The 13,615-nt window shown below is 37.5% G+C and overlaps 1 protein-coding gene across 1 annotated transcript; it reads left to right on the plus strand.

Annotated features, from left to right (window-relative positions):
- Positions 1-6,870: 6,870 nt before the first annotated feature.
- LOC105121952 (uncharacterized) lies at positions 6,871-11,073 on the plus strand. The gene has a single exon (XM_011020833.1). It carries the CDS (start codon positions 7,584-7,586, stop codon positions 10,764-10,766), a length of 3,183 nt encoding a protein of 1,060 aa, XP_011019135.1. The 5' UTR covers positions 6,871-7,583; the 3' UTR covers positions 10,767-11,073.
- Positions 11,074-13,615: the final 2,542 nt, after the last annotated feature.

The following is a 13,615-nucleotide window of genomic DNA, read 5'->3' on the forward strand; positions in this document are numbered from 1 at the left end:
CAGATCCACGGGGATTTTCGACTGACGTGGCAGTGATGATGTGGCCGATGACATGTTGGGTGACGTGGCGGATGACGTGGCTGGTTGAACAGTCAAACTGCTGATGTGGCAGGTTGTGTGGCTGCTGACTGTGCCGAACGACTGACATGGCGGGGTCGAGTTGCAGGAAACGGCGAGGAAGACGCGTGGACAGTACTAGTGGTGGCACGTGCAGGAATTCAGGAACAGTTAGGATTTTCACCGAGTTTTCACCAGTAGATTCCTCTCGTCGTCCTTTTCACGGTGGTATGTTCAAAAACACGTTTTGAGAACTTTTATTTTTGAGTTTGGATCAAACACCCTTTTTTTCAAGAACTTTCAAGAGCAAGCTCTAATACCAGTTGTTAGGAGATTCAAACATTCAAACACACACAAATTTACGTGGTTCGACAACTTGCCTACTCCACGGAGCTACTGATTTGTATTAATCAAGCTCAAAACAATACAAACTACAAAATAAGGAGGATAAGAAAAAACTTCTCTACTCAACTCAACTCTCACCCTTAGCTCTCTCTGTGTTTCTTTCTATTTCGTGCTCTATCTCAGCTATCAATGCACCCTCCATTTATAGTTGAGGAGGGAGACAATTGTTCAATAATGGTGGGCAAGTTAGACACCCACCATTTGACTATATCCATGTCAATCATGGCTGCCACCAATCATGGTTGCCACCGGCCATTTGTGTCCACACACTAACAGATTGATCTCGGATATTTGTGTCATTTGGGAATACAAAATAAAGCACTTGAAGAAGATTTATGAATAGAGATTCTTCAATCAGGTAGCTGCACCCGTACAGAGTCATCAGATACAGAATCAACAAAAATCCTCCCATTGTTTATAGATGAGTCCACTCGTTGTTTGGAAGTCCCATATTTCTTCCATTTAACGTAAATATCACAATGAGGACATAAAAGCAAATTTCTCGCAACAAGGATGTAATATTTTTTTTTTTCTGAATTATAGGCGACTAATTGTTTCATTTGCATGTCATCCAACATTTGAATACAAGTAATGTAAATGCCCTCAAGGGCAACCTCTCGTTGACCCTAATAAGAACAACAAGCAATTAACACGGAATCTCTTTATAGAGGAATCACTTCAATTTATATTATGACTGTTAACCAATCTTCAAAAGCATGTGGTTCCAATTTTGCCATAGAAATCAGGCAACTCCACCTTCATTCTCTTAGTTAGTTCGTCGATGGGTTGATTCTCCAGCCTTTGCCTGTCATGGTTTCGTGGAAAGTCATCTTTGTGATGCTGAACTCGGTGGTGATGGGCCTCTATCTCTGCCGAATTCAGTTTCCAAGTTTTCCCCACCAATTTTGAGATTTCCCTCCAGTGACTCTGACGAAGTCATCGACAGCATCTATTCGGTTAGAAAGCTGTTCCAACTTAGTGGAAATATGGACGATTTGCTGTTAGAATTTGGTATGTTGGCATGGGGAATTGTTGGGAACATGAGGGTTGACATAATATATGAGTTACTACTCTGGGTTACAGTCATGAAAAGCTCTAATATCAAATTAATGTAAATGCCCTCGGGTGCAACCTCTCGTTGACCCTAATAAGAACAATAAACGATTAACACAGAATCCCTCCTTAGAAGAATCACTCCAATTTATGTTTAAAGAAAAGCAATTGCCAAGAATACAAAAACTGCATATCTTTTGTTCTGTTCCTCTCTTAAATACCCTCTAGCTATGAAATTACAATCTAACATGTAATTATCACCTAATACTAATCTGACTAGGAAACTACTCGCTAACTAGGATAATAATAAATAACAGCTCATAAGCTTATAACGGCTCTCAAGATTCTTTGAATTTCCCACGTTTCTGTTATCCAGTAGGCTTTGTGAGTTAAAGGGTCTCTTCCCCTGTCTCCTGATTTGCATCACCAAGGTTATCATCTTTTCTTTCTTTTCGCGAACTAGAAAAGAACTAAGGTTACATTGATCTGATTTCAGAATATTTTACCACAAATCATAATCCTAAGCCTTTTCAATCTCAACGTGAAACTAAATCTCCTAAATCTCCATACACGAAATCCCGGCAACCTACGAAATGACTTTTTTCTGGTTAACTTGCGATTCTTTGCCTTTTTATCCTTGGAGACAAAAGCATCGTTCCTGCAGCTACCAGAAGCAAACTTACTAGGTTCATCGGACCCAGGATCACTAAAAGTCTCAATCTGTCTGATGGATGCCCATGGATCATGCACCTCATTTTCAGTATCACTGCCCCATAGAGGGATAGGCTTTATCATCGGCGAGCCACTGTAGTCCTGAAAATGGGTTGCCAAACTTGTGTGCTCCATGTCAAATAATCTCCTCAGAGATGTGCTTCCGACTTTCATCAAGTCCAGCAAACAACTACTTTTGTGAGATGAAGAGAATGAAGAACAGGAAGCAGTTGAAGATGGCAATGAAGGTGAAGATGAGGACCAGTACAACGATTTCTGGTATTCAATAATCTGTCTGATCCTCTGCTTCTTATCCTCTGTATTGAGGAAGCAAGGGGAGTCATCATCCTTCTCTTCTGTTATTTCTGATGTCATCTTATTCTCTGAGTTCGTTTTTTCTCGTTTTCCCCCCTCTGCATGTGAAAGGACAAAAGACAGTCCTTCGTATATGGAGCTAAAAAAATAAGCAACTTGGATAAAAATGTTGGGAAAGCCGGCCATAACGAAATGTTGTTCCTACCCTCTGTCTTTACGAAAATCCAAGTACGGTCATTTGGGCATAAAAATACTGGGCAGAGATGACTTGCCTGGTTGCCTTTGGAGTTTGGAATGTTGGAGCTCTTGATTACTGGACACTGAGGACATCCACTCTACGAAACTTGTTACATCTCACTGTTGTTAGGTTTGCCCAACGTCTAAATATTTGCTTCTCGTAGTACCTTAAAAAAAGAACAAAAAAAAAAAAAACAATAGCAGCTAATTCTTGTCATTTCTCTATTAGACGACCGCAGTTCTTATGTGAGGGCTTGCGGTCTCATGCGAGGGCTAGTTCCATATTTGCTAGTACTTTTATATCATTGTATAAACTTACGTGTTAATAAAGATCAAATCAATTTCGTGTCATAATCTCCTCAGAGATTTGCTTCCAACTTTCTTCAAGTCAAACAAACTGCTACGTTTGTGAGATGAAGAGAATGAAGAACAGGAAGCAGCCAAATATGAAGACCACTGATACAATGATATGTGGTACTCGTAATCTGTCTGATCCTTTGCTTCTGATCTTCTGTATTGATGAAGCCATGGGCATCCTCATCCTTCTCTTATATCATGGTAGTCGTCTAAATACTTTTTCCTTCGGCAAGTGAATGGACAAAAAATATTTAATTGTTTAAGAAAGTAAAAGAACAAATTTGAGAAAGCCGGCCATGGAAAAAAAAATGCTGGCTTTACCTTTTGTCTTTAGGAAATCTAAGTTAGTGCCTGGGAACAAACATAAACAATTTCCCTATAGGCCTTTGGAATGTTGGAGCTGTTAATTAATTGCAGAGTAGTAGTAAGGACAGCCACTCCAGACAAACTTGGGTGGGATCCAGAGAATGTCTCTTTTAGTACCTTGAAAAAAGAAATGGTTGCTTCTTAACACTGCTCTAACAGGCAACCGGCATGGGAACGAGTCTTCCTGTAATCTCTGATGGAACTGAATGAAATAATAATTGAGGGTTACTTTAGACACAAGCCAAGCAAGGAATACAAGTGGAGTAAATGCAGAGAATTGGAGATAAAGGCAGATAAATTATTGCATTCCACTGAAAACGATATCTTCAAGGTTAGCTCCAGCAACTAAACTGGGATGGAGACAGAAATGCAGAACACAACAGGATGCTTCATTTTTTGGTGGGAAAAATAGTATCCTTAGGCCATTGTTCACGTGTTTAGACTAAATCCATTTCCTGGGTTCAGTCAAAGACCCTGTCAAGGCTCTAAGCTAATGAGAGAATGCATTCTCGCTGCTTGACCAATGAAATGCGCAGGGACAACTGGAAAATTCAAACGTCTTCGGCTGTCCTTCTAGCAGTCGCAAATGCTTCAGAGTTCAGATGGCCATTTTACATCTCGAGTTTCCTTGCTCGATGCCTCAAACTATTTCGGTAGCTGAGCCTCATTGAGCATCTTAAATAAAAAAGAAAAAGAAAAAACAGAAAATGGACCACCCAGCACGGTGCAAAAGGAAAAGTATAATGGGCGCTGATTAGATGGGCTTAGTCAGTGTAAATTAGCCCACAGTGCATCGAAAGCCACTCCAAAACTCTTCGAAGTAAAATTACGGGTGACAAGAGGTGACCAGTTATAAGTCCCAGTATTAAAGGTTGACTCCAGGAGATAGTTAAGCTAACCCGATATTCATAGTTATAATACAAAAAAATATTAGTGACTATTTATTATAAGGTTGAAACTGCTGAGCTATGTTTAAATATATTTAGTTTGAAAAAAATAGTAAATTAATTCTTATAGTATTTTTTTAATAATTTTAATGTCTTAATATTAAAAATAAAATTTTTAATATATTTTCAAATAAAAAAAGCTTTTAAAAAACATAAAAAAATAAAATTACAGCAATCCCGTACTTACAATTAAAAATCCAAAGTCAACAGGGAATAAAGACCTTAAAACTACACCACCTGTTATAGATAATGCCCTGGAGACTAAAAAAGAGATAAAGAAAAATATCTACAAAGCAAAGCATACACACCCTAAAGTTGGATGGAATTATGCAGACACTCGACTGCCCATAGATCTGCAGAGAGCATTATAGCTGGTTTTGATGATCCCCTGAGTTTGCATACCCAGATTATACCTGATAAACAATTTACAAGTTGCAGAAAGTAGCTGAACATGAACATCTTGTATAGCAAGCTGCGTATGCGCACCTCCAAAGTTTGGACATGATTATAATTAATTAGGCATTTCACAGAGAGGGTAAACCAGCGAGGAGACATTAGCAGTAAATTATTTGTCTCGGAGAGGGTTATTGCATCTGATGAGATCAACGTATTGGATATTATCTTTCAGTAATGCTCTTTCTTCACAGGCCCTTCGCTCGACTTAAATGGCAGTCAGATCAGACATGCATCAACATTTAAAAATAACTTCGAACGATCAGCTTTAATGAATGGATTGATTTTGGAATTAACGCTAACAATATCTAGTCCCCACAGATTAATAATGTCTGGTTAAACCCATCCAAATCAGAGACATTCTGATAGTTTTGTGAGATTTTAGTCTCTAATCCCGATGTTGAATTTCTATTCCTGGACTTTTATCACATTTTCGGTTAACAATAGCATTGGATCCGCAACTAAATAATGATCTCTATCTGTTCCAAACTTATGGTTATCGTAGTATGATTGTTGCGTGAAGATACAAGAAAACAATATAAATTATATATTAATATATTATTTAATAATTTAAATTTTTAAATTGAATTGATTATTTGATATTATATTAAAGTTTTTACAACCAAAATTTAAATATTATATTTTTTATTTATTTAATAAAAATTAAACATTAAATAGAATAATACGGGCCTATAAATTTAAAGTCTAATTTTTTTTTAGTAGTTATATTAAAGAATAATATAAATTATATTTTAAAATTTTACTTAATAATTTAAATATTTAGATTGAATTGAATTTTTTATTATAATATTAAATATTATAAAATAATATAAATTATATTTTATAATTTAACCTAGTAGTTAGTTTTTTAGATTGAATTGGTTTTTTTGATATAGTACAAGTTTAAATTTCATGATTTTTATTTATGTGATAAAAATTAAATAAAAAATAGTATGAATATGTATAAATTTTAAAATTAAAAAGTTTTTATTTAAAAATCTATATTAAAAAATAATACAAATTATATTTTAAATCTTATTAATAATTAAAATTTTTAAATTGGAAAGGAAGATGAAGAAGCGTCCAGGTTACATTCCACCTTCTACAAACCCAAATCTCCGGAGGGATAACTTCTTAATGTACATGTATATTTTAGCATTATTTGCATCACTCCAAGTAAATGCAGATCTGGACAGAGAGAGAATAGAACTGGTAAAGGCTTTGAAATGCATGTTTATGGATGCTAACATACGTTGTGTTTTCAGGATATACTCATTCACTTCGCCAATTACACCAAATGAAGAAAAGCACAGAACAAAATATCACCAAAACGTTCAAGGTTTTTCACTACATGCTTTGGCAAGATGATCCTGTTGAATTTTCCCAACTGAACAGGGTTTTACATCTACAGAGAAAAGTAGATCATAGACAATGTAGAAAGAGACAATTTAAAACTTGTTGTCTGCAAAAAGTAACAGCAACAACACTAAAAGACCAGACATTTAATGGATATATTAGATCTCAATAGTCACAGGTTCAGTCAGTTGCCGAACATAACTAAAAGCATCTCTAACAAAAACTTCAACATGACTTCACCGAGGTAACTAGTTGTATTACGGTGGGAGGTTAGCTACTCTACTCTCTTAGATCTAACTTCATTTCTGAAGGACCTCCGGCCTAAACTGCACAAACTCCAGACATTTTACAAATGCATTAACAATCGCACAAAACACAGAGCAAGGGAGGAAGGATCTCACTTTGCACTCTCAAAAGAGTAAAAATCAGTCCCGGAGCAGTTGATACGGGACCTCCAAAATGAGCACAAAACTTGAACAGAAACATCAAATTCAGGTACTTCAGAAAATGTAAACTTGACAGATTCCCATCAACTCTACCTTTATAAGAATAGCAAGATCAGATACCAAAGCAAAAGATTAAAAAAGAAAGAAAAAAATGAAAAATGAGATACCTTGGAAACATTGGCTTGTCCTGTCTGCAAATGAACACATCAATAACGTCTAAGAATAGACATGGGAGGTTTGAAGGAGGAAAGAACAGGGGATCACAAGGAAAGCAGGATAGTGAATAAAAAAAATAACATGAGGCTTTATGATTTAATGATAATAATAATAATTATATTCGATGGATATAAAATATTCAGTATGCATACAGAAAATTTGTACCGTAGAATAACCCAAAACTCTTCGTGAGAAAGGATAGAATTTCGTTCCCTTTTTAGGTTAAAAAGCTTCATGGAATCCCATTCCCTTTCTTTCAAAAGATGGTAAAATAAAGAATCTCATTCCAAAAATCCCCATTACCCTCCCTTCCTCCCTCTGTCTCCCTCTCAAGATCTTGTAGCAAAGCAGAACTTGATAATACGGCAACAAGAAATTAAAAAACAAGAATAACAAAAGGAAACACAAGTTCAAAAAAGCAACAGAAAAAGTAACACAAATTCAAAAAGCAACGCCTCGAAAGAATAAAAAAGACATCCATTGCTAGAAGCAGCACCCATTTTCTTCTCTCTATCTGCTGTCATCCATCCTGCTTCTCTCTCCTTGTCAAAATCCAGATCAAAACGAAGAACCCGTTTTCTTTTCTTCACTTTTCCATCAAAACCCCACGACTCTTTTTTGGGTTTATTACTCCCCATGAAGTAATAAAAGGAAAAAAAAAAAAATGACCGAACAACCCAAAACCGTTCGGAAAGTACAAGTAGAAGTAGTCGATGCACGTGATCTTCTCCCCAAAGACGGTCAGGGAAGCACCAGTGCCTATGTCATTGCAGACTTTGACGGTCAAAGAAAACGAACCAACACAAAATACCGAGACCTCAATCCAGTATGGAAAGAAACCTTCGAGTTCACCGTTTCCGACCCAAGCAACATGGAGCTCGAAGAGCTGGAGATCGAGGTCTTTAATGACAAGAAATTCTGCAATGGCAGTGGCCGTAAAAACCATTTCTTGGGGAGGGTTAAAGTCTACGGCTCTCAGTTTTCTAAAAGAGGTGATGAAGGGATTGTTTATTTCCCTCTAGAGAAGAAAAGTGTGTTTAGCTGGATTAGAGGTGAAATCGGTCTAAGAATTTGCTATTACGATGAGTTACTTGAAGACAATCAGCAACAACCCCCACCTCCCCCCGAGAAGGATGCACCTCCGCCTCAACAGCAAGAACCCCAAAAGTCTCCCGCAGTCACAATGGTTGAAGAGGTCAGGGTTTTCCAAGTCCCTGAACAGGCAGAGTTTAATTACCACGATTATCACCACCATCATCAACACCATCAGAATGGGACTCACTCGCCTTCAGTTGTGGTTATCGAGGAGTATCCACCGCCAGTGGTGCATGTACATCCGGAACCACCACCACCACAACAACCACAAGGACCGCTTCCAGAGGAGCCGCCACCGGGCCTTAATGCTCCTCCTCTACATTCTATGGAAACACACACTCACTACCATCCAGAGGTGAGGATGATGCAGACTACGAGAGACTCCAGTGGTAATATTAGAGTGAAGACAATGAGGAGGCCAAATGGAGATTTCACTCCGAAAGTAATTTCAGGCAGATTCAAATCTGAACCGACGGAGAGAGTCCATCCTTATGATCTTGTTGAACCAATGCAGTATTTGTATACCAGAATTGTCAAGGCTCGTGGTTTATCGCAAAACGTGAGTCCTTTTATCAAGTTAAGGACCTCAACTCATTTTGTGAGGTCTAAACCAGCGAGTTACCGACCTGGTGACTCACCAGGCTCGTTTGAGTGGCACCAGGTTTTTGCATTTGGCCATAGTAACAAGACTGACGTACAGTCCTCCGATGCTGGCATTTTAGAGATTTCAGTTTGGGACTCGCAGTCGGAGCAGTTTCTCGGAGGAGTTTGTCTTGATCTCTCTGATGTCCCGGTGAGGGATCCGCCGGACAGTCCACTTGCCCCTCAGTGGTACCGATTGGAAAGTGGCGCCGCTGCTGATCAGAACTCCTGTAGGGTGTCTGGTGATATCCAGCTCTCTGTTTGGATTGGGACTCAAGCTGATGATGCGTTTCCTGAAGCGGGGAGCTCAGACGCGCCCTACGTCGCCCACACGCGCTCGAAGGTTTACCAGTCCCCAAAGCTGTGGTATTTGAGAGTGACAGTTATTGAAGCTCAGGATCTTCCCATGGCATCCAATCTGCCACCGTTAACAGCACCGGAGGTCAGAGTCAAGGCACAATTAGGATTCCAATCAGCAAAAACGAGGCGAGGCTCCATGAGCAATCATAGTACGTCGTTCCAATGGATCGAGGACCTTATTTTTGTCGCCGGCGAGCCACTCGAAGAGTCGTTGATTCTGTTAGTGGAGGACCGTACAAACAAGGAAGCACTACTACTCGGGCACATCATAATTCCTGTGAGCTCAATTGAGCAACGGATTGATGAGCGCCACGTGGCATCCAAATGGTTCGCACTGGAAGGAGGTGGGGACACTGGGGGAGGAGGTGTTGGTGCTCATGGCGGGTCCTACCGTGGGAGAATCCATTTACGTCTCTGTTTGGAGGGAGGGTATCACGTGCTCGATGAAGCGGCGCACGTGTGCAGTGATTTTAGACCCCCGGCTAAGCAGCTATGGAAGCCAGCTATTGGGATTTTGGAGCTGGGGATTCTAGGAGCTCGTGGGTTGCTGCCCATGAAGACCAAGTGTGGAGGCAAAGGTTCGACCGATGCTTATTGTGTGGCTAAATTTGGCAAAAAATGGGTCCGCACAAGAACAATCCCAGATAGCTTTGATCCACGTTGGAACGAGCAGTATACGTGGCAGGTCTATGATCCTTGCACAGTTCTCACCATTGGTGTGTTTGACAATTGGCACATGTTTGGTGACATGTCGGATGATAAACCTGATTGTCGTATAGGAAAAATACGTATACGAGTATCTATGTTGCAGAGCAACAAGGTGTATGCGAATTCATATCCGTTGTTGGTTTTATTAAGAACCGGGTTGAAGAAAATGGGTGAGATTGAATTAGCGGTTCGGTTTGCTTGCCCAAGCTTGTTGCCAGATACTTGCGCGGCTTATGGCCAGCCATTACTTCCTAAAATGCACTACCTTCGCCCACTCGGGGTAGCCCAACAAGAGGCATTGCGTGGAGCAGCTACCAGAATGGTTTCTTTGTGGCTTGCAAGGTCCGAGCCACCATTGGGACCGGAGGTTGTTAGGTATATGTTGGATGCGGATTCTCATACATGGAGCATGAGGAAGAGTAAAGCTAATTGGTTTCGAATTGTAGCGGTTCTTGCATGGGCCGTCGGGTTGGCTAAATGGTTGGATGATATTCGGAGATGGAGGAACTCGGTTACAACAGTATTAGTTCATGCTTTATATTTGGTGCTTGTTTGGTACCCGGATTTGGTTGTCCCAACAGGGTTTTTATATGTGATTTTGATTGGTGTTTGGTATTATAGATTCAGACCGAAGATACCTGCGGGCATGGATATCCGGTTATCCCAAGCGGAAACGGTTGACCTGGATGAATTGGACGAGGAATTTGATACAATACCAAGTATGAAACCACCTGAAATTATAAGGGCCCGTTATGACAGGTTACGGGTGCTGGCAGCCCGGGTCCAAACAGTTTTGGGTGATTTAGCAACCCAAGGGGAGCGGGTTCAAGCTTTGGTCAGTTGGAGAGACCCGAGGGCCACGAAGTTGTTCATAGGGGTGTGTTTGGCTATAACACTGATACTCTATGTGGTTCCACCAAAAATGGTAGCAGTGGCCTTGGGATTCTATTATTTACGACACCCCATGTTTAGGGACCCGATGCCACCGGCTAGTTTGAACTTTTTCCGGCGGCTACCAAGCTTATCTGATCGGTTAATGTAGGTTATGGGAAAAATTGATATAGCGAATAGTTTAGCATGAGCAGCCCCTAAATGTGGGATGATGGAGCAAATGCGGAGACAAAAGATGTCCCAGATAAACGTTGAAAAGTGGGAAGAAAGTAAAAAGTTATGTGTTTCCTTTATTTTATTTATTTATTTTTGTTGTTGTGGAGCTGGAATTCGGGTATTAAGTCTGAAAACTTGAAATAAGAGAAAAAACTGAGTTTGAATGGGAGACACCAATGAGAGTCTTTTGGAAAGTGTAAACATCGAAATGCTTTTCTAACGTCGTAACTTCATTAACATCTTCTTCTTTTTCTTTTATTACTCTCGCTCTTCCTTATAAAAATTTATCTAGTCAAGAATTAGATTAGGGCGGCAAAGATTAGAGAATGTCTGTTTGCTGTTGTATCAGAGGCCATCTAGTATCAGAAATCTTGCCTTTCCTAAAGTTGTCTTATTTAATAGCATCAAACAATGAATAAACATCAAGGTCAAAATGCTAGTCTGGCAACTGACATCATCGAGACTAATTTTCAAAAGAGTTGGGATTTTTCTGTACACCTCTGCTTTAATCAACATATCTCTGACTGTAAATGGCCCCCTCCAAGTCAGATGATAAAGCCTTTACATTGTTATTTGTAGATTTCCTATCTTCTTGTTTTGTTTTTTGGTGGGTTGTGATTGATAAAGCTGCCTTTCGAGGCTGGGAAAGCAGCTCCTGCACACCAGTATGGCCAGCACTTGGTTCAGAGGTATGAATTGCAAGGACTATATATAACGCAGGAAGTGATGGTATGGTCCTTCCAGTTGGGATTACTGTTTATGATGTTACCACTTTCATTTTCCGTTAATTTTTAATTGGGTTGAGGTTAGGTTGAGAGTGTTTTTCTTGTTTTCTTTTGGTTTTTTCGGTGTTATATAAATTAGCTTTAATATTGTTCTTATTATTAAAACACTTTACATAAATTAGCTTTAATATTTTCTTATTATTAATTAGTGACAGTGCATTAAGATGTTAGGAAGAAAATCCAAAGATTGTTACCACGTATAATTGCTCCATCGTTTCCCTCTTCTGGTGATAAGTAACGTGGGATTCTCAACTTTTCTTGATAATTTTTTATAGATATATTTCTTATCTCCAAATCAATGAATATTCAGTCTCAAACTACACGTTTTGCTAAATTGGGTGATAGAAAATTCTTTATAAAACATAGTTAATTATCATATTTGAAGCTAATTTTACTGTGGGGTTTACTTGCATTTTGAATTAAAACTTTATTAAAAATTGTTCTTCAACTAAAGTATCATTAAATATAAATGTTTAAAATTATTTTTGATAGAACAAGAAATTATTCTCAAGAAATCCTAGATAGCTTACCTTTTTAAATTAAAAACAATCCATTCCATAGTAAAAAATATTTTCATGAGATGTATAAAATTATAAAATTAAAAAAAAAATTAAAATTGAACTCATAAAGCACTAAAGCTTTTAGAGATACGAGGCCTTATGTTTAATGAGCTTCTGGTTCAAGTCACATTTGCATCCTCGATTTCGGTTTGAGCATATGCTTAGACATGAATTTATTGTAAAATAAATTTTTTAACTCAAATTTTTTTTTTATGGCATAAACAATATACCAGATTCAAGAAATCTATTTGTTCAATTTGTTTTTCTAATCCTCGACAGTTTAAAGTGTTATATGTTTCTTAAGGTTTTCAATTTTTAAATTTTTTAAATTAATTAAAAATATCATAATTAATTTTATTAGATTAGTATTGATCCTGGAAGCTCTGGTTACTTATATAAATAAGGAATAAAGAGATTTTCCAGTAGAACAAGTATTAGTTATTTTCTGCATTAAGTCATAGGATCTCGAGTTATTGAGAGAAAATTGAATTAGTTTTTGGTTCATATATCTTGAAGGATAGTATCTCTTTTTAAAGTGATGTTGTTGAAATTCTAATAGATTATTTGCAATAAAAGAACAAAATTATTTGCTCCAAGTGATGAACAATTTAGTTTTAAAAATAGATGGTTGAATAACAATTGTCATAACTCGATTTTCACCCCTCTCAATTTTTTTTCTAAAAAAAGTCTTCAAAATCATTTAAAAAAAAAATTTGAAGAAAATATTTTTAGAACAATAAAAATATTTATTTTTAGAAAACAAATCTTTAAAGAAAAAGGTTTCAAAAATAAAATACATTTTAGGTTACAATTATGATAAGAACAACTCATCAAAAAATAAAATATTGTTGGCATGCAATTCAAGGTTTATTTGAAGAGAAATTGAAGAAAAAGTTTGAAATTGACTATTTTTGCATAAGTTAAAAGGTCAATGACCAAAATAAAAGAGATGAAAATATTTGAAGGTCTTATTAATTCAATTATGGGCCTAATTAAAGAGACAATTATAATTTAAGGAAAATATTAGTTAAAATTGTACAAATTGAATAGCCAGTGACCAAAATAAAAAAATGGCTAAGCTTAAGGACGAAAATCAGAAAGAATTATAGATGAAATTGAAAAAAATTCTAAGTTAAAAGTCATATTAGCGACAAGATTAAGAATTTTCAAAACCAATGGCTAGAATGAAAATGGTGTTAGAATATAAAGATCAATTTGAAAATGCCTAAAATAACATCATTCTATTTAAATTTAACAAAAAGGCTGAATGAAACATTGTTTGGTTTGATTTTCAAAAACTTTTTTTTTTCGCAAATGAAAAACCTAGCCAACTGGATAGAGATCTGACACAATGAAAAGATTGATGTCTTCTCCCAAGTGCAGGAGTGTCGAAGTAATAAATAACCCGGCAAGACCGGGGTCGAACCACACGGAGGTTA

The sequence above is a fragment of the Populus euphratica genome, unplaced genomic scaffold, assembly GCF_000495115.2.
Source record: "Populus euphratica unplaced genomic scaffold, PopEup_1.0 scaffold46.1, whole genome shotgun sequence".
Lineage (NCBI taxonomy): Eukaryota > Viridiplantae > Streptophyta > Magnoliopsida > Malpighiales > Salicaceae > Populus > Populus euphratica.